The sequence below is a fragment of the Nilaparvata lugens genome, chromosome 9 (genome assembly GCF_014356525.2).
Source record: "Nilaparvata lugens isolate BPH chromosome 9, ASM1435652v1, whole genome shotgun sequence".
NCBI lineage: Eukaryota > Metazoa > Arthropoda > Insecta > Hemiptera > Delphacidae > Nilaparvata > Nilaparvata lugens.
The window spans coordinates 27973876-28001791 of NC_052512.1; the positions used below are offsets into that span (position 1 = coordinate 27973876).

Here is a 27916-nt window from a genome sequence, read left to right on the forward strand (position 1 = left end):
CTGTCTATTTTCATTCATTCATTATCATTCATACTGCTATTGTTCATTTACTTATATAGATTTATCTTACTTATGAGCTGTGCCTACAAAGGCAATCAAAGAGTTTGTCATTTTAGGACATTGAATAATATTCAAAATTTTGAATACAAAATCATTTTTTTTTTGAATTTGTTTTTTTTACAATTTAAAAGTCTTTACAATTGGCATCACATTCAACTTATGTATTTTGAAACTTACATCACAATTAATTCAACAATATAAATAACAATTATTCACTATTTGATTTTGCAATTATTTGCATTACCTATTGTTTTGGTAGGACAAGTTGTATTCAGGACTCAGCCTACCTGGTCCTCTATTAATTTTGCTACCAGAAAGTTATTTTGATAGATATCAGGAGCATATTTATCATTATAAGTTTGGTCCTCCGGGCCGGATACTTCATATTGACATATGCTTAGAAAATACATTTATTCTTATTCATTATTTTACATCAATTGTGTAATGATTCTTGTCTTATACTTTTATTCATAGTGTTTATTTCTGTATGTTCAAGGGTCATATTTGTATGGAGTTGCTCATACTGATACATTCAATCAAGCACTTATGTCATTGTTCCCAACAATTGGATACAACACCAGTAGCCATCCAGTGTAAGAGGAGGTCGAACATTTTCAATTGAGGTATCGTTCCAATTTTCAATATGCCTCCTAAAGGCAAACGAAACAGCCTTCTCACTGTGAGAAGTGGCATCATTAAAAATCTATCTTGGCTTTATACTGAATATTTCAATTTTAAAATCAATGATGAAAATGATTTTCAAAAACTACTAGCAGTCAAAACTAAATTGCTCAACTTTGAGCAGCGTTATGAAGAGATAAGCCTGGAATTTGATTCAGATGACATTGATGACAATGAACATCAAATTGTCACAGAAAAATTTTTAATGTTAATTGCTAATGTAAATACAATTTTGAAAAATTATGATTCACAGCAGCAAGTTGCTACATTTCAAGCACCGGCAATAGAACATATGTCACCAAACTCCTCTCCAGTTCCCAAATCACCGGGGTCTGTAGATCATAATAGTGTAATCAACACAAATCAATCGCCATCTGCTTCAGTGACTGCTAATAATGTCAATTCTCTGCCTTTGCAACCCACTATGCCTATTTATCAAGGTCTACAATTACCAATGATACCGTTACCAGAGTTTTCAGGTTCCTTTGATTCATGGCTTGAATTCCGTGATACCTTTTCCAATATGGTTATTGAAAATCAAACTTTGGCTCCAGCTACAAAGCTGTATTATTTGCGCAAAGCTCTCAGTGGTGAAGCCCTTGCACGCATTCAGAATATTCCTCCAGGGAATGGAAACTTTGAGCTTGCATGGAATCTGCTTACACAGAGGTACAATAACCCCAGATTAATTGCAAGTACTCACATTCAAGGTATTGAATCACCCCCAGCACTCAAGAAAAATTGTTCCAGATCTCTTAGAGCTTTCATTGATCACTGTAAATGTCACATTAATGCTTTAGAAGCGCTCGAATTGGATGATCAAATAAGAGATTTACTTTACATGCAAAAAATCACTTCTCAACTTGACTCTAATATCTTGCGCGAATGGGAAAAACACATTGAAATAAATGAAATCCCTACTATGGATAAACTGTGGGAATTTCTTGAAAATCAATGTAAGGTAATGGATGCTATTTCATCTCATAGCCCATCAAATCCACCAACTAATCAAAAGGTTTTTACTCAAGCTACTTCAAATGCACCCAATGTTAGGCAAAATACTCGTCCTTTTGCTCAAAATAATACTCTGAATAATTTTCAGCCATCAGTATCCTGTCAGTTTTGCAATGATCAATCTCATGGGATTTTCAAATGTGTCAATTTTTCAAAGATTCCCATCAATCAACGTTATGATGCAATCAAAAGGGAAGGGTTGTGTTTCAATTGCCTTAATCCTTACACTGACAATCACAACTGCTCTTCAAAGAGATGCCAAAAATGTGATAAGCGACATCACACTGTTTTACATGATTCCTTTACTAGCAATTCAGGAGGTAAGAATGTTGTTTCTAATGTGATTCAGTCTCAGAATGAGTGCACCGTTTCTAGTGCCCATTCATCTTCAGCATCAAATTCAGTTAGCTCACAATCTGATAATTCAGAAACAACAGTTGTTTCACATGCTGCTTCATCCATCATTTCTAATAATGAGTCATCAGTTCAAGTATTACCTACCGCAGAGGTTCTGGTTGTTAGTTCAAATGGTGAATTGATTGCATGTAATGCTTTAATGGACACAGGAAGTGATTGTTCACTCATCACTCAAGAGTTGGCTGATAGATTAGCTCTTCCTTCTCGTCATGTAACTAATCTGATTAATGGAGTGTCCAGTATGCAAGCCAAATCTACAGTTGTTCACTCAGTATCAATAAAATCATCTGATCATACTTGGTCAACGCAACAAGAATGTATTGTTGTTGAGAAATTTGCCTCATGTATTCCTCGTGTCACAATTGATCTTAACTATTACAAGATTCCAAGCAATATTCGACTTGCAGATCCAAATTTTCATAAATCTAAGAAAATTGATATCCTATTGGGTATTGACGTTTATGCCGCAATCATGACTGGCAATCAAATTATTGTGTCACCTGATGTTCCAATCCTACAAAATACAAAACTTGGCTGAATTGTTTTTGGCTCTTGTCAATCACCTAAATCAGTGTCACTCAAAAAATCATCTAATCAATTTGTTACCAATTTTGTCTCCACAGCTGAAGTCTCCAATCAGTTGGAAACCTTCTGGAAGCTGGAAGAAGTCTCTTCAGTTATTCCTGTCTCTCCTGAGTGTGCTAGGGTTGAAGCACACTACAAAGAAAATACCATCAGGCATGAAGATGGTCGTTTCCAAGTGTCCTTACCTCGCAAGGATTCATTTGCCACCCTTGGTCATTCAAGGACTCAAGCTATGAAACGTTTCCATTCATTGGAAAAAAGATTTCTTAAAGAACCTGAGCTCAAACCTCAATATGTTGAATTTATGCAGGAATATGAAGATTTAGGTCACATTCACTCTGTACCGCCACCAGCCCCTGAGGAACAGTCATTCTCTTCTCATGTAGCTATTCTAGCTCCCAATACAGTTCTTGTAAATACTGCAGTTGTTTCACCTTTATCCATTATTTCTGAACGTGTTTCCAATAGTTTTAAAATTATTCGTGTCACTGCTTATGTTCTGCGTTTTTTGCATAACATTCGTCAGAAAGTTGCTGATCGCCGTACTGACGCCCTTTCAGTTGATGAAATTGAAGATGCTGAAATTCATCTATTGAAGGCCATTCAAGCTGGAGCATTCCACAGGGAGTTGGAAATTTTACGTGCAAATGATGAGTTGAATGCCTCCAGTAAGTTTCATTCTTTATCTTTGTTCATTCACTCTGATGGCCTCATAAGAGTAGGAGGACGTTTAGCTAATGCTAATATTGATTTTGATTTCAAGCATCAGATATTGCTTCCTGCCAATCACAAATTCACCAAGGCACTGATTTTTTATCATCATAACAAATTGTGTCATGCTGGTGTGCAAGCAACCATGGCTGCAATCAGACAACGGTTCTGGATACCATCAACAAGGCGTACTGTTAAGAATGTTCTACGAAAGTGTATCAAGTGTTTTCGTTTCACTCATACTCAAGCTGCAAAATTGATGGGTCAATTGCCCTCTGTGCGTGTAAATATTGATTTTCCATTCATGAATGTTGGTCTAGACTATGCTGGACCTTTTAGTCTCTGTATTGGTGGTCCAAAGTCACGGACATTTGGTAAAGCCTATTTTGCATTTTTCATTTGCATGATAACTCGTGCTGTACATATAGAAGTAGTATCAGAGCTGTCCACTTCAGTCTTTCTGGCTGATCTCACCCGTTTCATCTCAAGACGAGGTATTCCAAGGAATATATATTCAGACAATGCTACCACTTCTGTGGGTGCAAATAATGATCTCAAAGAGTTAGGTGACTTCCTCAACTTGCCTAGCAAACAACAAATACTTAAAAATTCAGCTGCATCTTTGCACATTCAATGGAATTTCATTCCCCCAAGAGCTCCTCATCATGGTGGTCTGTGGGAGAGAGGAATAAGGAATTTCAAGAGTATAAATAAAATTATTGCTTTCAAACATATTTGGAATTTTGAAGAAATGTGTACTCTTTCTGCACAAGTTGAAGCTATTTTGAATTCTTCACCTATTGTTCCATTGTCTGAGGACCCTCTTGATCTTCAATTTTTGTCACCTGGGCATTTTCTCATTGCGCGCCCACTCAATGCTTTGCCTTCTCATAAGCAGAAATTCAAACATGTGAATTTTCTTGCACGTTGGAATAGACTTGCTGAAGTCACAAAGGAATTTTGGCAACAATGGTCTGAAGAATATTTAGTTACTCTTCAGAAAATACATAAATGGTCTTCTTCATCACCCAATCTTCAAGTTGGCACTCTTGTGCTATTGAAGGATCCTGGGACACCACCAACACTCTGGAAGCTTGGACATATTACAGAGGTTTTCCCTGGCTCTGATGACAAGGTTAGAGTCATCCAGGTTCTAACTGACTCTGGTGTTTTCAAACGTTCTATTGCTAGTGTTGCACCTCTGCCATTAGATGATAGCGAATGATGCAAATCTCTTTAACAATTTTTTCTTTCTTCTTTGTTTTACAATTCTTCTAATTGCAAAACGGGGCCCAGTCTATGTTAAAACTCAATTTGCATCATCCTTGATCTTTGAACTTAGCGCATTGCCAGTATAGCCAACGTTTGGCAGATTTAGTCTGCATTGTTTTCAATATTTGTATCTTTGTAATAATTTCAATTTGTTGTCTAGTATTATTCGATTAATTTCAAATTTGTCATTTTTCACTTGCTTTTGAATAATATTTGTGTTTTGTATCTTTATTCTTGCATTTCTCACTTGCGGAAACCATCGTAGGTAGGTTTTGCTCCACTCGGTTTGTGTGGCGCTGGTGTGCTGCTTCTTTGTTTTCAACTCGATTCCGGAATGTGGGAATTGGCCAGCTCTTGTTTCAATTTTCGAATTTGAATTTATTCCAGCTGAATATTCAGTACTTTCATGTTTCATTGGCATATTTGCGATAAATATTGGCCTAATTCAATCAAACAACTTGTATGTCTTCACGGATTGTGTTTGAATCTCAAACTTCTGGTAGGTGTAACCTCACTTTCAATTTGATCATGCTTTTCTGAACTCAATTTTTAGAATTTAGTTTAAAGCTCTTTCCAATTTTACATTGTTCATCTATTTCAATCTTTTTTAAAAGATGTCAATTTAGAATTTTGATTCCATTGCATTTCTGCAAAATTCCAAGATCATCAAGATTGCTTGATGTTTCTACAAATCTTTATTTCATATTCTTGTTTTCAAACTCTCTGTACTCTGAACTCTGTGTAGTTCAGAGCGCTGTTGCTACAGTCAACATATTTTCTTACCGTAGGGTATTTTCTTTTCCTCTGTCCACAGTTTAGATTTTGGGAAACTCAATCAATCTCTCTCTACATCTCTCGAATCAATCTGCTACCGAATCTGTTCTACAATTCTACCTACGATCGAATCTACCGATAAAGGTCTGCAGTCTCTATTGACAGTCGAAATTGCATCCACTTTGGGGTTCCATATACCCTCTCACTCACTTGGTCGACTGTGCAATTTAGCATTCCACTTTGGGGTTACATATACCCTCCCACTCTCTGGCCGGTATGGTGATGATGATTTCCATTGCCAGAGCATTTCTTACAAATGCCTACAATCTTCGACAGCTTCGACATCCTCAAGATATTCAGGTTGAGTGATTGTATATTCATCATAAATTTGTAATATCATCCATTCTTATTCATTCATCTGTCTATTTTCATTCATTCATTATCATTCATACTGCTATTGTTCATTTACTTATATAGATTTATCTTACTTATGAGCTGTGCCTACAAAGGCAATCAAAGAGTTTGTCATTTCAGGACATTGAATAATATTCAAAATTTTGAATACAAAATCATTTATTTTTTTGAATTTGTTTTTTTCACAATTCAAAAGTCTTTACAATTGGCATCACATTCAACTTACCTATGTATTTTGAAACTTACATCACAATTAATTCAACAATAAAAATAACAATCATTCACTATTTGATTTTGCAATTATTCGCATTACCTATTGTTTTGGTAGGACGAGTTGTATTCAGGACTCAGCCTACCTTGTCCTCTATTAATTTTGCTACCAGAAAAGTTATTTTGATAGATATCAGGAGCATATTTATCAGTCCCGTTGTATGTACATGGTGAGTCATATGTATGGGAACCCTTCAATAAGCTGGAGTGTTGTAGAATAGAACAGAATATATATGATACTGTCACTTTAAGGATAAGTTATTGGTCTAATTCTCCACCTCTTGACCAGGGAAAACTTCTATAACTGCTGTATTCTGTGCTTTTGACGTACAACTGAATTTCATGGTGGATAATTTTGTAACTACTTGGACAATTTCTTTGATGCTGAACGTTTTTACAAAAATAGTTTAGGGAACGGAATCAGTTTATGCTTCTTGAATTGAATAAAGTATTCTGCAATAAGATACTATCATTTTATTTGGATGAATGAAATACAAATAAGATACTATAAACTATTCAAATTCAATATTCACAGTAAAATAGAACTTCTATCTCTAAGAAAGATTATTGTTGTCTCCAGACTTAGTACTGCGTTTACCACTAAACCTGGTGGATATTTTTTGAACTACTTGGACAATTTCCTGATATAGATTACCTCAGATTTGCTATAGAGCTATGGCCTTCCAGTTTTGCTTTCGGATGTGCTTATTAACAATTATTATCATAATTATATTGTTTGTTTTTTTGGTGTGGTGAATAATAGCGGCGTTCACACCATGGGCAAAAATGTGTTACCTGCTCTCAATCTTTTCTAGTCCTCGGCCTATGGCCTCGGACTTGAAAACCGATTTCGAGCCGTTAAACGCACATTTTCGGCCCTATAGTGAGGTCCACGTTATAATGGCAGTGTAGGAATATAGGAGAAAAGGCTTGCCAGATCTCAGCCTTGCCACCCAAACAGCTGATACTGGTATATCTGTTGAATTTAACTGTTCATTGTTGTTGAAAACAGTTAATCATATTTTATTTGTCGAGAAAATTTGTTTTTTAAAGATGTAATGATAAATTTTCATGATTGAGATAAAATATTTTGTCAATTAGTTGAATTTCTACATTGTTGATAAACGATGTGGCAACATCGTAATGCGTGAAAGAGATAGCCCCATCTGCTTTGTTGAACGATAGACAAGGATAGCAACACCATTGCAAATCATACACTGCCATTATAACGTGGACCTCACTATAGGTGCGAAATATACTATTTTCTATCATACAATGTTTACTCAATATGAAAGCCTAATCAAATGATGTTTCTATCATGAATGATTACAGATGTTAATACTTTTAATATCAGCATGGAACTAGATTCAATCTATTTGTGCTTCTGAAGGTGTGTACAAATTTACGCGCCGCGAACATGAGCAATTCACTTTTAATAAGCTGATGCCAAGCTTTTTATATCTGTATCTTACCGTTTCTGTAAAAATACAGATATAGTCAGCTGATTAAAAGTGAATTGCTCATGTTCGCGGCGCGTATATCTGTACGCACCTCAACAGACCCTTGTGGAGCACAGTTAACACCTGCTCGTATTCAATATTATTACGAAAGTCCACTCACCCATGATTTGGCTTCCTGTATTTCTCCTTTTGCATCAAAATGGAAAAGCTGCAAAAATAATTTGTTACCATTCAGTGTTCAGAATTTGAAAAAAATTTTATTTTTATATGTAGAGTATGAAGTACAGCTTTTTCTCCCTGAGGGAGGAGAATCATTTTCCACACTCGTGATGTGGGTACACAACATTTCTCCTCCACCTACATTATTTATAAAAATTGCAAATTAAATAATTTCGATAACTTATGTGATCCGTGAAAACCTGTTACAACAACGTAAAAGTAGTCAGCTCTGGTGGAGTACCAGTTCTGGCAGAGTTCACTGCCAAGGTCTATAAATACAGGTCATTACACGATCACGTGATGCATTGTAAAATCGCCATTCTGTGGGGTTCTAGTTCATCAATTTTAAAATTTATCAGCTTAGTAAAATGAACAACATGATGTGTTATTTGTAATTTTTTCCAAGGGACATTGCTTGGCTTTGAATAGTAAAATAAGTTCTTCCGACAGAATAATAGTATTTAGATTCAAAATAGGAACTGAATTATTGTTTAGATTTATAGATTCAATTGACTGGGAACTTTCAACTGCTTTTGAGGGTTGCCTCTTGTCCCAATGCCTTATGAATCATAACATGTTACAAGTATAAGAACAATTTTCAATAATACATAAATTAGAGAACCATATATTATTGAAATTTCATTATTAAAAAATCTGAAACCTGAATTTACTTATTAACTGAACCAGAATATTGTTTTTGAAATTCAAAATGCATGATCGTGTTACGAGCAAATCGAATTAGTTTTCAAATGTGCCGCCATAGAAAAATGCACAAAATGGCTGCTCAATAAGGAACAAGGGTGTCTTGACCTGGTTTTTATAGACCTTGGTTCACTGCCGACAGATAGCGCTAGCGCTGTGGCAAAAGTTGTCATAATGAAGGGATTCAGTATTTGAATAACATAAATATTCATAGATTTTATAATCTACTTATATTGAGTATGTAATAAGTTTAGCATACAAACATATATTTCATAAGTTGAACAAATTTCTGGTTCAGCTCTTGAATTTAGTCGACTCAACGACAACACTCTGTAAGGACGGCTTTATGCATAAAGGTACCAAGCGCCAATTTTAGCGAAATTGAGTTAGTGTTGCCACCTTGTAGAGAATAAAAAATTTTGCTATCCAATAAAATGTCTGGTCATTATGGTGCATGGTTAAATCACTGAAAAAATTCATAATACCCTATAGGGGTATTTAGCATCATGGAACCAAACGCCAAACTTCCATAATGCACTAAAGAATTCAGTATAAGGTAATCCTATTATATTAAGCGAGCAATTTCTGTATATGGTTATCTGGTTATATGGATATCTGGATATATGGTTATCAGGATATCTGGTTATGTATGTCCAATTGATCACATTCAACTGTTTTCTCATTAGGTTGAACTTGAAGACAAAATGGAGAATTCAAAACCATTTGTATTTGTATCTGGTCGTAGCAAATTGATATTCAACATGGTTAAACAAGCCGAAAACGACTCCACTATTGAAGGTAATTATTTATCCAATTCAGTCTAAACAATTTAAAGCTTATAAATTAACACTTTTATCAGAGATATTGTGGAACTTCTCCATATTAAGATAAAGAAAGGAAAAAGAAAAAAGATGTTGTCGAATTCCACTATAACATTTATAAAAATGTTATAGTGGAATTCGACACATCTTTTTTCTTTTTTCTTTTTCCTTCTTTAGCTTATAAATTATTATTATTATTATTACTGAACAAATTCGTCAATACTCTTTTCTATTCAAGGTCACCTTTAATAGAGTTTTTTTCTAATTTTGTTATAGGCAATCCAGAACCAGATCCTGATCCATAAACAATCTCAAGTTGCTTATTATATTATCAATTTGTTAAAGAAAATTAAGTTTAACATTAAATCGAATCTTTTATTGTTGTTAGAGGTGATCCAGAACCAAATCAAGATCCAGGCCATCCAGATCCTGATCCAGATCCTGATCCCCAATGCTCATCGAATCAAGACTATACTATGGAAGGTAATTATTATTTTTATCAATTACATAAACAATCTCAAGTTGCTTATTACTGTATTATCAATATATTGGTTAGAAAAATTCCAAGTTCAACCTTGAATGGATATTTTATTGTTGTTATAGATGATCCAGAACCAAATCAAGATCCAGGCCATCCAGATCCTGATCCCCAATGCTCAATGAATCAAGACTGTACTATTGAAGGTAAATATAATTTTATTTATTACAGTCTAAACAATCTCAAGTTGATTATAATCATCAATTGGTTAGAAAAATTTTAATTTCAACCTTAAAATGAATCTTTTATTGTTGTTATAGGTAATCCAGAACCAAATCAAGATCCAGGCCATCCAGATCCTGATCCCCAATGCTCATTGAATCAAGACTATACTATGGAAGGTAATTATTATTCTTATTGATTAGATTCTAAACAATCTCAAGTTGCTTATTATTAATTGGTTAAAACAATTCAAGTTCAACCTTAAAATGAATCTTTTATTGTTAAAACTAATAATACACAGATGTTGTCAATACCACTATTTTATTAATTATTTATAATAGAACCAGGTTTTGGGGGTATACCTGCCCCATAAAATATTGGTATTGGCAACATCATTGTTGACTGTCAGTAGATCGGGTTGTAAGGCCGATCTGCAAAGTAGTGGACTGTGTGGAAGTGTGTAGATGAGATCTATATCTGATCTAGGCACTGACAGCTTTTCATTATTTGCTATGAGCGGATTTACAAATCTTGAATGTGTAGATCCGAAAAAATACCTCTGGTTTACTGTGCGTCTGAGCACAAGTAGAATGCACATGGTAGTGCAATAATGATGACTAATAATTGAAGAATGATAGATAATAAGTTTCTTATTATCCGTATGTAAGGCTGATATTTGAATGTAACTATTGGAATGCTTAAAATTAATGTAGTTGTAATTAAAATAAAAAGAATTAGGAATGCACTCAAGTTGTTTATTGTACCTAGACTTTTGCTAGTACGTTTAAGAATACTGATACAATGTTTCAAAATGATGTTACCTCTGTGAGCGCAAAAGATTGAGTAATACAAAGATAAAGTTGGGATAACAATGTTAATGTTGAAATACACAAAGAGTATATTGATGCTGAAACTAATAATAGAATAATAATGACAATGAGTAAAGATTGAATTGAACGTACAAAATTTAGCAATGTTTAAAATGAATAAAAATTTAGAATACTTGAAAAATGATAGTAAATATGAGAATCTTAACCTGACTAATAAAATCAATCGAGAGACAAAAATCCTAGATAAAAAGTCCTGCAAAATTCTTAGTAATCTTAAAGGTATGAAAATACAGAAATTATATGAATATGAACAATTACCTAATTTCACAAAAAATGAAAACTAGGAATTCAGTTTAGGTAGAATCCAATCGTACCTGAAGCTTTCAAGCTGTTGACTATGTAACACTGAAAGAGGACAAATATAGCAACTTGGCTATAATGTAAGCAGAAGGAGCAGAAAGTCTGTCCAGAACTGAAGGTTCGATTAATAATTAAAAATAGAAAAGGTTGAAAAATACCAAATACAATATTGAAAGGAGACGAAGCTCAGCAAATTGTATTACATAAGCGGGCTGGGAAATGACAGCTTAACGCATGTCAAGTTACATGGGGAATATTACTATATGTAGAACACATAAGTAATAATAATAGAAGATAAAAAAAAAAAAATTGAATGATTGATAGTATTTAAATAGTTATTATTAGGAATAAAAAGTTAATCAGGAACAAAATTGAATGGGATGAAGACTACCAGTAAACACAGTGCCTCTGAGAGGGTAAGTACAAAAATGTGAATAATAGAATAAGACTTCCCTGAATAATTAATGATGTGTTGCCAAAGTGATAGGCCTATGGTGACTCAAATTCCGAGGATGAAACTTGACTCCTGTCAAGTACATTGTAGTTGCAGACAGCTGCTGGGCTAATAGAAGTTGAACGATGAAGATATCTTGATTATATCCTGATAAACGATGACCGATGCGGAAGAGAACTTGACTTGAATACGTTGAGATATTGAAAGTTGAGACTGTTCCAATATTAAATTGATAATGAGTATAACGACGAATGGGCACTTCACAAATTGAATGAGTTTCACTGGTTGAATGTTAATTGAAAAAAAAAGTTCCACCATGAGTTAAGTAGAATAAATGTTTGAGGTTATGTCCTAACGTTGATGTAATTGCAGTGAATAAATATTTAAAAAAAAACGAGATAAAATGTTCTTGATGAATGAAATCACTGGCATCAGTAAGAATTGAGATTGACAAAGTTCGACTAAATAACTGATGAGTAGCTAAGACTGAGTAGCTAAAAATGAGTAGCGGTTGACAATGAAAGGCAAACTGCACTTGCGCAAATTTCCTGAGTTGAAATGTTGAATAAGGTAAGCTGCACTTGCACAAGACTTCCCAAGTTGAAAAATGTATCTCCTATGAGCATACATGAAGAATGAATGTGACCGCTAAAAAATGTGTACTGATGCTCAGTAAAATTGAAGTGGTAAATAATAAATCAAAAGTTCATATTGAGGATTGTTGAAAGCTCATGTGGAATTCATGTTGAAATTACTTACAGTTCATAATACTAATATGATGAATAATTGAAAAACGTTGTACGCAGAAAGCATGGCGTGATTTGCAAAAAGACGCTTAGTAGAAAAGTCCTGAAAGGTAAGTTAAATTCATAGAAAATATGGTTGAAAAACGTTCACTGATGAAAAATGCGTTGAATGGTTCTTGAATAAGCACACAAACTAGGACATAATGAATGATGAAAATGGATAAAGTTTTCCAAAGATGGACGCGTTAAAAACTGAGATGTTACATCGTATGACTGTACAAAGAGAGTGAGTCTTCTTGCCAAAAACTGGTTGAAGAGACAGGAACTGCCCAATAGCGGAAACATGACGTCCACGGCAGTCATGAGCACAAACGCAACGAATGAAGTGAAAATATAAAATCGATATTAAGCGAACTGAAGGTGTTGAGGTTGAAGTGACTGTTGAAGTATACCAAAGGAGGTTCAAAAACAATGAAAATACAATTCAAAATACTTATAGACGAATATTAAACTAGAAAACATTGAAAGAAGCAGACGACAACTAGCGCTACTATCGATCAAGCGATCAATGAAACCGTGACGTCAGAGATCGCATGACACGTGAGAAAATTGTCTGCGGACTGTAGCAGCGGTAGATTCAAATGCTACAAAAACAAGATGGACGACCATAAGACTGGCTAAAAATATGAGACGAAATCTAACATAAAGCTCCCCCCTCGATGCAGGAACAAGTCTTGTCAACCAAGACGTAGCGAGTGCAAAAAAATGATGAGTACGAAAAAATACATATATGTTAGATGAGTCGAATAGAAATATACGAGCAATACGAATAATAGGTGGATAACATGATGAATAAATGCTAATACAAAAAGGACAAGTAGTGAAAGACTACCAAATTAATCATCTTCAAATGCTGGAAGCGGAGCGAGACTAGAGATGGCTCTCTTGAATCTACCATGTGCAGTCTGCACTGTAACAACACGAACTTTTCCATCAGCACCTGGATGGGTTTCAATGATGCGAGCTAACTTCCATGTGGAAGGAGCAGAATTGAGATCTTTCAGAAGAACCATGGTGTCAACTGTGAGATTGTCCGATTCAGTAAGCCATTTGTGCTTGCGTTGAAGTGTGACTAAGTACTCCTTAGACCATCTGTCCCAAAGTTCTTGAGTGATTTTTTGAAGAAGTTTCCAACGACACCTGTTATCGACATGGGTGGTGGGTGGGCAATGGAAAGGCAATGCAGTCAATGGGCGACCAACCAAGAAGTGACCTGGCGAGAGATACTGGAGATCTTGAGGGTCCTCTGTAAGAGGTACAAGTGGACGAGAGTTAAGGATAGCTTCAATTTGAGCTGCGAATGTAGTCATATCTTCAAAATTAAGAATATGATTGAATGTGACGACTTTGAAAATTTTCTTGAAATTCTTGACAGCATTCTCCCATAGACCTCCAAAAGATGGGGCGCGAGGTGGAATGAAGTGCCACTTGATATTGAGAACCGACGTGTAGTTATGAATATCTTGTTGAGTTTTAGATGACTCAAAAAACTGATGTAGATCTTGTAGTTCATTGTTTGCACCTACAAACGTGGTTGCATTGTCCGAAAATATGGAGTGTGGAATACCACGACGTGATGAGAAGCGAATGAGTGCCGCAATAAAGGCTTTCGTTGTCAACTCTGAGACGACTTCTACGTGTACTGCTTTCGTGACCATGCAGACGAAGATAGCTAAATAAGCTTTCGAATATGTGCGTGATTTCTTGGAACCAATAAGTAATGAAAACGGTCCAGCATAATCTATGCCAGAGTTATAGAATGGAAAATCAGACTGTATTCTGACAGGAGGAAGTTGTCCCATGATTTGTTCCGAACGAAATTTGGCGAAGCGAAAACATAAATGGCAGGATTTCAAAACTGATTTGACTGTACAACGAGTAGATAGTATCCAATAACGCTGACGTAATGAAGTCATGGTGCTCTGAACTCCATCATGAGAAAGACGTCGATGATATGACATGATGAGCGCACGAGTGAAACGATGTTTAGAAGGCAAGATGATTTGATGTTTGTAGTCGTACGGCAAGTCCGATTGACTCAATCTGCCGCCAACTCTCAATAATGAGTCATTGTCAATGAATGGCGATAGCGCTTTCAAGGAACTAGACGGAAGCAACTCTCTGCCTTGATGGAGAAGACGAATCTCCTCTGTGAATGCTTCTGCTTGAACTGTGCGGATGATCGCAATTTCTGCCTCTTGAATTTCTTCTACTGTGAGTAGACCACATCTGCGCTGATCAGGATGATGACGTCGAGTGATGTTATGGATGAAACGACGAACGTATGCTGTTGAACGGGTGATGCGATGATAATCAGACAATTTATGAATGATATTGTTCAACACTGAAGTTGTGACTCTAGTGGCATGTGATGAGATAGGACGGATGATTGCAACATTACAGGAGATGTCATTCCATGTAGCTTCTTGCTTGGAATCGGCTCTCGCTCAGGTCTGGGTCCACGAACCGTTTACAGGTTGGCTGGTTCACTGCGCCGATACAACGTAGTGTACCTTTCTGGCCACAGTGCTGGTTCACCCTTCGATAACTGAAATATATACGAGTATTATTAGAATGATGTAAGACTAATGTATGCTAGAATGCAGTTGATAAACATGGACGCTGACTGCTCTACCTGTATTGGGTATATTCAACTAACTACAGAGGACTTGAAAAAAAACTAAGGTACCCAAAGAGAAACTTGAAAATAGCAATCCAATAAATAGTTACGAATCACCACAGGATGCCAGACGATCCGGCCCGGAGGACCAAGAAATAATGTTGACTGTCAGTAGATCGGGTTGTAAGGCCGATCTGCAAAGTAGTGGACTGTGTGGAAGTGTGTAGATGAGATCTATATCTGATCTAGGCACTGACAGCTTTTCATTATTTGCTATGAGCGGATTTACAAATCTTGAATGTGTAGATCCGAAAAAATACCTCTGGTTTACTGTGCGTCTGAGCACAAGTAGAATGCACAATGGTAGTGCAATAATGATGACTAATAATTGAAGAATGATAGATAATAAGTTTCTTATTATCCGTATGTAAGGCTGATATTTGAATGTGACTATTGGAATGCTTAAAATTAATGTAGTTGTAATTAAAATAAAAAGAATTAGGAATGCACTCAAGTTGTTTATTGTACCTAGACTTTTGCTAGTACGTTTAAGAATACTGATACAATGTTTCAAAATGATGTTACCTCTGTGAGCGCAAAAGATTGAGTAATACAAAGATAAAGTTGGGATAACAATGTTAATGTTGAAATACACAAAGAGTATATTGATGCTGAAACTAATAATAGAATAATAATGACAATGAGTAAAGATTGAAATTGAACGTACAAAATTTAGCAATGTTTAAAATGAATAAAAATTTAGAATACTTGAAAAATGATAGTAAATATGAGAATCTTAACCTGACTAATAAAATCAATCGAGAGACAAAAATCCTAGATAAAAAGTCCTGCAAAATTCTTAGTAATCTTAAAGGTATGAAAATACAGAAATTATATGAATATGAACAATTACCTAATTTCACAAAAAATGAAAACTAGGAATTCAGTTTAGGTAGAATCCAATCGTACCTGAAGCTTTCAAGCTGTTGACTATGTAACACTGAAAGAGGACAAATATAGCAACTTGGCTATAATGTAAGCAGAAGGAGCAGAAAGTCTGTCCAGAACTGAAGGTTCGATTAATAATTAAAAATAGAAAAGGTTGAAAAATACCAAATACAATATTGAAAGGAGACGAAGCTCAGCAAATTGTATTACATAAGCGGGCTGGGAAATGACAGCTTAACGCATGTCAAGTTACATGGGGAATATTACTATATGTAGAACACATAAGTAATAATAATAGAAGATAAAAAAAAAAAAAATGAATGATTGATAGTATTTAAATAGTTATTATTTAGGAATAAAAAGTTAATCAGGAACAAAATTGAATGGGATGAAGACTACCAGTAAACACAGTGCCTCTGAGAGGGTAAGTACAAAAATGTGAATAATAGAATAAGACTTCCCTGAATAATTAATGATGTGTTGCCAAAGTGATAGGCCTATGGTGACTCAAATCCGAGGATGAAACTTGACTCCTGTCAAGTACATTGTAGTTGCAGACAGCTGCTGGGCTAATAGAAGTTGAACGATGAAGATATCTTGATTATATCCTGATAAACGATGACCGATGCGGAAGAGAACTTGACTTGAATACGTTGAGATATTGAAAGTTGAGACTGTTCCAATATTAAATTGATAATGAGTATAACGACGAATGGGCACTTCACAAATTGAATGAGTTTCACTGGTTGAATGTTAATTGAAAAAAAAAGTTCCACCATGAGTTAAGTAGAATAAATGTTTGAGGTTATGTCCTAACGTTGATGTAATTGCAGTGAATAAATATTTAAAAAAAAAACGAGATAAAATGTTCTTGATGAATGAAATCACTGGCATCAGTAAGAATTGAGATTGACAAAGTTCGACTAAATAACTGATGAGTAGCTAAAAATGAGTAGCGGTTGACAATGAAAGGCAAACTGCACTTGCGCAAATTTCCTGAGTTGAAATGTTGAATAAGGTAAGCTGCACTTGCACAAGACTTCCCAAGTTGAAAAATGTATCTCCTATGAGCATACATGAAGAATGAATGTGACCGCTAAAAAATGTGTACTGATGCTCAGTAAAATTGAAGTGGTAAATAATAAATCAAAAGTTCATATTGAGGATTGTTGAAAGCTCATGTGGAATTCATGTTGAAATTACTTACAGTTCATAATACTAATATGATGAATAATTGAAAAACGTTGTACGCAGAAAGCATGGCGTGATTTGCAAAAAGACGCTTAGTAGAAAAGTCCCGAAAGGTAAGTTAAATTCATAGAAAATATGGTTGAAAAACGTTCACTGATGAAAAATGCGTTGAATGGTTCTTGAATAAGCACACAAACTAGGACATAATGAATGATGAAAATGGATAAAGTTTTCCAAAGATGGACGCGTTAAAAACTGAGATGTTACATCGTATGACTGTACAAAGAGAGTGAGTCTTCTTGCCAAAAACTGGTTGAAGAGACAGGAACTGCCCAATAGCGGAAACATGACGTCCACGGCAGTCATGAGCACAAACGCAACGAATGAAGTGAAAATATAAAATCGATATTAAGCGAACTGAAGGTGTTGAGGTTGAAGTGACTGTTGAAGTATACCAAAGGAGGTTCAAAAACAATGAAAATACAATTCAAAATACTTATAGACGAATATTAAACTAGAAAACATTGAAAGAAGCAGACGACAACTAGCGCTACTATCGATCAAGCGATCAATGAAACCGTGACGTCAGAGATCGCATGACACGTGAGAAAATTGTCTGCGGACTGTAGCAGCGGTAGATTCAAATGCTACAAAAACAAGATGGACGACCATAAGACTGGCTAAAATATGAGACGAAATCTAACATAAAGCTCCCCCCTCGATGCAGGAACAAGTCTTGTCAACCAAGACGTAGCGAGTGCAAAAAAAATGATGAGTACGAAAAAATACATATATGTTAGATGAGTCGAATAGAAATATACGAGCAATACGAATAATAGGTGGATAACATGATGAATAAATGCTAATACAAAAAGGACAAGTAGTGAAAGACTACCAAATTAATCATCTTCAAATGCTGGAAGCGGAGCGAGACTAGAGATGGCTCTCTTGAATCTACCATGTGCAGTCTGCACTGTAACAACACGAACTTTTCCATCAGCACCTGGATGGGTTTCAATGATGCGAGCTAACTTCCATGTGGAAGGAGCAGAATTGAGATCTTTCAGAAGAACCATGGTGTCAACTGTGAGATTGTCCGATTCAGTAAGCCATTTGTGCTTGCGTTGAAGTGTGACTAAGTACTCCTTAGACCATCTGTCCCAAAGTTCTTGAGTGATTTTTTGAAGAAGTTTCCAACGACACCTGTTATCGACATGGGTGGTGGGTGGGCAATGGAAAGGCAATGCAGTCAATGGGCGACCAACCAAGAAGTGACCTGGCGAGAGATACTGGAGATCTTGAGGGTCCTCTGTAAGAGGTACAAGTGGACGAGAGTTAAGGATAGCTTCAATTTGAGCTGCGAATGTAGTCATATCTTCAAAATTAAGAATATGATTGAATGTGACGACTTTGAAAATTTTCTTGAAATTCTTGACAGCATTCTCCCATAGACCTCCAAAAGATGGGGCGCGAGGTGGAATGAAGTGCCACTTGATATTGAGAACCGACGTGTAGTTATGAATATCTTGTTGAGTTTTAGATGACTCAAAAAACTGATGTAGATCTTGTAGTTCATTGTTTGCACCTACAAACGTGGTTGCATTGTCCGAAAATATGGAGTGTGGAATACCACGACGTGATGAGAAGCGAATGAGTGCCGCAATAAAGGCTTTCGTTGTCAACTCTGAGACGACTTCTACGTGTACTGCTTTCGTGACCATGCAGACGAAGATAGCTAAATAAGCTTTCGAATATGTGCGTGATTTCTTGGAACCAATAAGTAATGAAAACGGTCCAGCATAATCTATGCCAGAGTTATAGAATGGAAAATCAGACTGTATTCTGACAGGAGGAAGTTGTCCCATGATTTGTTCCGAACGAAATTTGGCGAAGCGAAAACATAAATGGCAGGATTTCAAAACTGATTTGACTGTACGACGAGTAGATAGTATCCAATAATGCTGACGTAATGAAGTCATGGTGCTCTGAACTCCATCATGAGAAAGACGTCGATGATATGACATGATGAGCGCACGAGTGAAACGATGTTTAGAAGGCAAGATGATTTGATGTTTGTAGTCATACGGCAAGTCCGATTGACTCAATCTGCCGCCAACTCTCAATAATGAGTCATTGTCAATGAATGGCGATAGCGCTTTCAAGGAACTAGACGGAAGCAACTCTCTGCCTTGATGGAGAAGACGAATCTCTTCTGTGAATGCTTCTGCTTGAACTGTGCGGATGATCGCAATTTCTGCCTCTTGAATTTCTTCTACTGTGAGTAGACCACATCTGCGCTGATCAGGATGATGACGTCGAGTGATGTTATGGATGAAACGACGAACGTATGCTGTTGAACGGGTGATGCGATGATAATCAGACAATTTATGAATGATATTGTTCAACACTGAAGTTGTGACTCTAGTGGCATGTGATGAGATAGGACGGATGATTGCAACATTACAGGAGATGTCATTCCATGTAGCTTCTTGCTTGGAATCGGCTCTCGCTCAGGTCTGGGTCCACGAACCGTTTACAGGTTGGCTGGTTCACTGCGCCGATACAACGTAGTGTACCTTTCTGGCCACAGTGCTGGTTCACCCTTCCATAACTGAAATATATACGAGTATTATTAGAATGATGTAAGACTAATGTATGCTAGAATGCAGTTGATAAACATGGACGCTGACTGCTCTACCTGTATTGGGTATATTCAACTAACTACAGAGGACTTGAAAAAAAACTAAGGTACCCAAAGAGAAACTTGAAAATAGCAATCCAATAAATAGTTACGAATCACCACAGGATGCCAGACGATCCGGCCTGGAGGACCAAGAAATAATGTTGACTGTCAGTAGATCGGGTTGTAAGGCCGATCTGCAAAGTAGTGGACTGTGTGGAAGTGTGTAGATGAGATCTATATCTGATCTAGGCACTGACAGCTTTTCATTATTTGCTATGAGCGGATTTACAAATCTTGAATGTGTAGATCCGAAAAAATACCTCTGGTTTACTGTGCGTCTGAGCACAAGTAGAATGCACAATGGTAGTGCAATAATGATGACTAATAATTGAAGAATGATAGATAATAAGTTTCTTATTATCCGTATGTAAGGCTGATATTTGAATGTAACTATTGGAATGCTTAAAATTAATGTAGTTGTAATTAAAATAAAAAGAATTAGGAATGCACTCAAGTTGTTTATTGTACCTAGACTTTTGCTAGTACGTTTAAGAATACTGATACAATGTTTCAAAATGATGTTACCTCTGTGAGCGCAAAAGATTGAGTAATACAAAGATAAAGTTGGGATAACAATGTTAATGTTGAAATACACAAAGAGTATATTGATGCTGAAACTAATAATAGAATAATAATGACAATGAGTAAAGATTGAAATTGAACGTACAAAATTTAGCAATGTTTAAAATGAATAAAAATTAGAATACTTGAAAAATGATAGTAAATATGAGAATCTTAACCTGACTAATAAAATCAATCGAGAGACAAAAATCCTAGATAAAAAAGTCCTGCAAAATTCTTAGTAATCTTAAAGGTATGAAAATACAGAAATTATATGAATATGAACAATTACCTAATTTCACAAAAATGAAAACTAGGAATTCAGTTTAGGTAGAATCCAATCGTACCTGAAGCTTTCAAGCTGTTGACTATGTAACACTGAAAGAGGACAAATATAGCAACTTGGCTATAATGTAAGCAGAAGGAGCAGAAAGTCTGTCCAGAACTGAAGGTTCGATTAATAATTAAAAATAGAAAAGGTTGAAAAATACCAAATACAATATTGAAAGGAGACGAAGCTCAGCAAATTGTATTACATAAGCGGGCTGGGAAATGACAGCTTAACGCATGTCAAGTTACATGGGGAATATTACTATATGTAGAACACATAAGTAATAATAATAGAAGATAAAAAAAAAAAAAATGAATGATTGATAGTATTTAAATAGTTATTATTTAGGAATAAAAAGTTAATCAGGAACAAAATTGAATGGGATGAAGACTACCAGTAAACACAGTGCCTCTGAGAGGGTAAGTACAAAAATGTGAATAATAGAATAAGACTTCCCTGAATAATTAATGATGTGTTGCCAAAGTGATAGGCCTATGGTGACTCAAATTCCGAGGATGAAACTTGACTCCTGTCAAGTACATTGTAGTTGCAGACAGCTGCTGGGCTAATAGAAGTTGAACGATGAAGATATCTTGATTATATCCTGATAAACGATGACCGATGCGGAAGAGAACTTGACTTGAATACGTTGAGATATTGAAAGTTGAGACTGTTCCAATATTAAATTGATAATGAGTATAACGACGAATGGGCACTTCACAAATTGAATGAGTTTCACTGGTTGAATGTTAATTGAAAAAAAAAGTTCCACCATGAGTTAAGTAGAATAAATGTTTGAGGTTATGTCCTAACGTTGATGTAATTGCAGTGAATAAATATTAAAAAAAAAAACGAGATAAAATGTTCTTGATGAATGAAATCACTGGCATCAGTAAGAATTGAGATTGACAAAGTTCGACTAAATAATGATGAGTAGCTAAGACTGAGTAGCTAAAAATGAGTAGCGGTTGACAATGAAAGGCAAACTGCACTTGCGCAAATTTCCTGAGTTGAAATGTTGAATAAGGTAAGCTGCACTTGCACAAGACTTCCCAAGTTGAAAAATGTATCTCCTATGAGCATACATGAAGAATGAATGTGACCGCTAAAAAATGTGTACTGATGCTCAGTAAAATTGAAGTGGTAAATAATAAATCAAAAGTTCATATTGAGGATTGTTGAAAGCTCATGTGGAATTCATGTTGAAATTACTTACAGTTCATAATACTAATATGATGAATAATTGAAAAACGTTGTACGCAGAAAGCATGGCGTGATTTGCAAAAAGACGCTTAGTAGAAAAGTCCCGAAAGGTAAGTTAAATTCATAGAAAATATGGTTGAAAAACGTTCACTGATGAAAAATGCGTTGAATGGTTCTTGAATAAGCACACAAACTAGGACATAATGAATGATGAAAATGGATAAAGTTTTCCAAAGATGGACGCGTTAAAAACTGAGATGTTACATCGTATGACTGTACAAAGAGAGTGAGTCTTCTTGCCAAAAACTGGTTGAAGAGACAGGAACTGCCCAATAGCGGAAACATGACGTCCACGGCAGTCATGAGCACAAACGCAACGAATGAAGTGAAAATATAAAATCGATATTAAGCGAACTGAAGGTGTTGAGGTTGAAGTGACTGTTGAAGTATACCAAGGAGGTTCAAAAACAATGAAAATACAATTCAAAATACTTATAGACGAATATTAAACTAGAAAACATTGAAAGAAGCAGACGACAACTAGCGCTACTATCGATCAAGCGATCAATGAAACCGTGACGTCAGAGATCGCATGACACGTGAGAAAATTGTCTGCGGACTGTAGCAGCGGTAGATTCAAATGCTACAAAAACAAGATGGACGACCATAAGACTGGCTAAAAATATGAGACGAAATCTAACAATCATTCTGTGTATTATTAATTTTCTCATTATGGAAAAATACCATAATATCTCATCCAATACAAATAATTTCTTTTATTGTTGTTATAGATGGCTCTCAATGTTCATCACCCACATTCGACAAAGCTGATGATTCCGATCAAGACCCAGATTACAAAGATGGATCATCATCATCGAGTTCATCAACATCGAACTCGTCGTCATCATCATCGACGTCATCATCATCGTCGTCTTCCTCGTCTGATGACGATGATTCATCAGCTTCATCATCAAGCAAGTTGAAGATTCCACGTGGTAAGAAGAGACCAGGTAACCCTAAGCTATGGAAAAAGTCAGTAGCAAAAGCATGTAGAAATTCGGGAAAAGCATATACATCCAGTTCAAAGAGCAAACGGGAGATTAAAGCCAAATCTATTGGACCAACTTGCAGTGAAAAATGCAAATTGAAGTGCAGTGAAAAATTGAATGAAGATGATCGTAAGGCAATATTTAAAAGCTATTGGGATTTGGGGGATATCCAACTGCTGCGGCCAGCAAAAAAATAAATTCGTTTTATCTATGTACTTGTATGCTGTCAAAAAATTTCCTTTTTTGAATTCAATCACTCACAAATTTTTAGTTAAAGGTCACAGTCAAAATGAGGGAGATAGTGCTCATGCACTCATTGAACGTGTAATAAAAAGATCATTGAAGTCAGGTCCAATTTTCATACCTTCACAATATGTCACATTGATTCGAGTTGCTAAGAAAACAGGAAGCCCATACCATGTGACAGAGATGAGTCATGATATGTTTTATGATTTGAAACATTTAGCCGACAAAATAGGATTGAATTCATTACGAGATCAGAATAATGGTAATGTCAAAATATCCAACATTGCTGTTTTATGTTTTCAAAAGAGTGAGCTTGACAAAATCAAATTAAAAAATTCTTACAGTGAAATAGATTTCACTCAATTCATTGTCATAAAACCAAGGAGAACATCGAATCCAAATGCAGAAATTGTTCTTAAGAGACTTTATTCCAGTAAGATAAGTTAAGCACAAAAGAAAGAAAAGTTATTGAAATTGATTGAGAAGAACATCATTCCGAAGCACTACTACAACTTCTACAATGCTTTGTAATTATAAATTTGTTAACTTTGATTCAAGAAATTTTTTTTATGAAGAATTTTTTGAAAGAAGTCTTTACATTAAATCTTTAGTCTAATTATTGTATATTTATTGCTTAAAACATGCTGATGTCTTATGTAATATTTTCCAAGGTAATTAGAATAGAATTTATTCTAATTACATTGATATTTTCTATATTGTACTATGAGATTCCTATTAGTCATAGTCGTAGTACAGTAAGAACATCATTATTAATTTTAAAAAAGCTACTCTGACTTCTACAATATCACTTATTACTTTGAAATGAAGTTACTTTCTCATAATTTTCCATTATTATAATTATGATTATTATATTCTTACATCTTTCATGATAATATTTCTCATTTTGAAAGCATTATGTAGTCCACTCATGAATAAAAAAAAGGCTCAAAACTGAATTATTATTCATAAATTAATACAGAAATCGTTCTAAGAAAACTTTGTTCTGGTAAGATAAGTTTAGCATAAATTAATGAAAGAAAAGTCATTAAAATTTATTGAGTAGAACATCATTCAAAAGTTCTATTATAACATTTACAATTCTTTTAATTAGCTTACTAGGTACTCTTGATTCAAGAAATTTATATTATTGAATGAAGAATGAGTCTATCTTCTTAATAATTTATATTCATTGTTTAGAAACATGCTGATATCTATTTATCTTAATTTTTGTAATATTTTCCATATTGTACTATGAGGTTCCTATCAGTCATAGTCATAGTACAGTAAGAACATCAATATTATTTAGAAGACCTACTCTGACTTCTACAATACTACTTATTATTACTTTGATCTGAAGTTACTTTTTTATAATTTTTCATAATAATAATTATTGATTATCTTATATTATTCTTTCATATTTTATGATGTATCACATTTTGGAAGCATTATGTACTTATAAATAAATAAAAAATGCTCAAAACTGAATTATTATTGATATGAATAACCTTATAAATGTTAAAAACACAATATTATGGAAGAATATTTTATCAGGAAAAGTGACACAAGTCAAAGTGGGGTTGATTTATCCCCCACCAAAGACCCCACAAGATGAAATTGAACAAAATCGACATGTGGAATGCAAGAAAACTATCCTGGTACAAGGATTTTCTGTATTATAGTTGTTCAAAGTAGGATTTTAACAATGAAAAATTGAGAAGAAAAAAATAAAAAACTTAAAACAGCTCTCCTGAAAAATCACCATTTTTGACTTATGCCGGTTTTCTTGCAAGCCATCGTCATGTTCGCGGCGCGTATATCTGTACGCACCTCAACAGACCCTTGTGGAGCACAGTTAACACCTGCTCGTATTCAATATTATTACGAAAGTCCACTCACCCATGATTTGGCTTCCTGTATTTCTCCTTTTGCATCAAAATGGAAAAGCTGCAAAAATAATTTGTTACCATTCAGTGTTCAGAATTTGAAAAAAATTTTATTTTTATATGTAGAGTATGAAGTACAGCTTTTTCTCCCTGATGGAGGAAAATCATTTTCCACACTCGTGATGTGGGTACACAACATTTCTCCTCCACCTACATTATTTATAAAAATTGCAAATTAAATAATTTCGATAACTTATGTGATCCGTGAAAACCTGTTACAACAACGTAAAAGTAGTCAGCTCTGGTGGAGTACCAGTTCTGGCAGAGTTCACTGCCAAGGTCTATAAATACAGGTCATTAGTCTACACGATCCCGTGATGCATTGTAAAATCGTCATTCTGTGGGGTTCTAGTTCATCAATTTTAAAATTTATCAGCTTAGTAAAATGAACAACATGATGTGTTATTTGTAATTTTTTCCAAGGGACATTGCTTGGCTTTGAATAGTAAAATAAGTTCTTCCGACAGAATAATAGTATTTAGATTCAAAATAGGAACTGAATTATTGTTTAGATTTATAGATTCAATTGACTGGGAACTTTCAACTGCTTTTGAGGGTTGCCTCTTGTCCCAATGCCTTATGAATCATAACATGTTACAAGTATAAGAACAATTTTCAATAATACATAAATTAGAGAACCATATATTATTGAAATTTCATTATTAAAAAATCTGAAACCTGAATTTACTTATTAACTGAACCAGAATATTGTTTTTGAAATTCAAAATGCATGATCGTGTTACGAGCAAATCGAATTAGTTTTCAAATGTGCCGCCATAGAAAAATGCACAAAATGGCTGCTCAATAAGGAACAAGGGTGTCTTGACCTGGTTTTTATAGACCTTGGTTCACTGCCGACAGATAGCGCTAGCGCTGTGGCAAAAGTTGTCATAATGAAGGGATTCAGTATTTGAATAACATAAAATATTCATAGATTTTCATAATCTACTTATATTGAGTATGTAATAAGTTTAGCATACAAACATATATTTCATAAGTTGAACAAATTTCTGGTTCAGCTCTTGAATTTAGTCGACTCAACGACAACACTCTGTAAGGACGGCTTTATGCATAAAGGTACCAAGCGCCAATTTTAGCGAAATTGAGTTAGTGTTGCCACCTTGTAGAGAATAAAAAATGTTGCTATCCAATAAAATGTCTGGTCATTATGGTGCATGGTTAAATCACTGAAAAAATTCAAAATACCCTATAGGGGTATTTAGCATTATGGAACCAAACGCCAAACTTCCATAATGCACTAAAAAATTCAGTATAAGGTAATCCTATTATATTAAGCGAGCAATTTCTGTATATGGTTATCTGGTTATATGGATATCTGGATATATGGTTATCAGGATATCTGGTTATGTATGTCCAACTGATCTCAAAAACGGCTCTAATGATTTTCACGGAATTTGGACAATGTGGGTTTATGATATAAAAATTCGATTGCACTAAGTCTCATCCCTGGGAAAACTCGCTGAAGGACATGAAAAGGATAACAATCATTCATCCTTGGGAAACAGATGATAATTTCGTCATCTGTCGAAAACAGAAGATGCGTGAGCCTGTGTAGGAGATCAGCTGTGTGTAATCAATCAGCTTATCGTATCTCAAGAGAAATATATTCTATAAATTTTAATAGACTTGATCAAAATAATCTGATTTGTTGACATGACATGTTATATCATTCTAAATTGGAGTTTATTATAATATTCAAATTTAATCATTAGTCTGTTAGTCCTCCCTCAATCATTTTGAAGAAATGTGTTCTGTTTATCAATAAATGAATAATAACGAGCGAAGCTCGGTGCCCCGATATTAAGCATGAAGGAACATAGTTCCATTGCAGTAGGCTAAGTAACCACTGATCTGACTGATGTTGTAATGTTATGAATGTTAATGGTTCTTGGAAAATTGATGAGTTTAGGAAAAGATGTTCTAGCACTACCACAATGGAAGAGGCTATAACAAGCAGGATCTAGTCGAAACATGATCAACTGGCTTCAGTTCAATCCGTGAAATACAGTAATGAAGTTTCTAGATTCTACTTTGATGATAATTATAAATTAATATAACTTAACAAAGACAAACTACTTGTTATCCTCTTAGTTAGGGAGTAAACATATCAAAACTTCAAAAGTCCTCATGCCTACGCACAAATTTAAAATTACCATATTATTTTTTGGGTATTTACCAACTTATAACTCAAAAACTATACTTCTTACGGGCCTTACCATCCTATATAATCCAGTCAAATGGTCGTTTTTCAGGAAACAGCCCCGAGAGAATTTTTCTCGACGGTTTCTGACGTTATTTTTTAATGAATAACGCTTTGCCTCCTGCTTGGCGTCAATCGGTAGAGCATGAGAATGAAAAACTACAAAATCTGGTCGTGGTTTTCTAGGATACAATTTCGTTGAAAAAAAATCTTAATAGGCTCATACAGGAGCTCTTGCAATAATTTAATACTGATTATTAACAAAAATATATGAGATTCACACTCTTTGATATTGAGGAGTAAAAATGAA

General features: G+C 34.9%; 1 protein-coding gene across 2 annotated transcripts; it reads left to right on the forward strand.

Moving 5' to 3' along the window:
- The first annotated feature begins 9278 nt into the window (after positions 1–9278).
- On the forward strand, positions 9279–25145 carry LOC120353096 (clumping factor B-like). 2 transcript variants are annotated; one of them, XM_039435737.1, is made up of 5 exons: positions 9279–9377; positions 9791–9838; positions 10229–10279; positions 22939–23038; positions 24866–25145. In XM_039435737.1, the coding sequence occupies exons 1-5, from the start codon at positions 9284–9286 to the stop codon at positions 24903–24905; spliced, it is 333 nt and encodes a 110-aa protein (XP_039291671.1). In that variant the 5' UTR covers positions 9279–9283; the 3' UTR covers positions 24906–25145. The 2 variants fall into 2 exon arrangements, with proteins under 2 accessions (XP_039291671.1, XP_039291672.1); XM_039435738.1 differs by lacking the exon at positions 10229–10279 and having other exon boundaries at positions 9791–9883.
- Positions 25146–27916: the final 2771 nt, after the last annotated feature.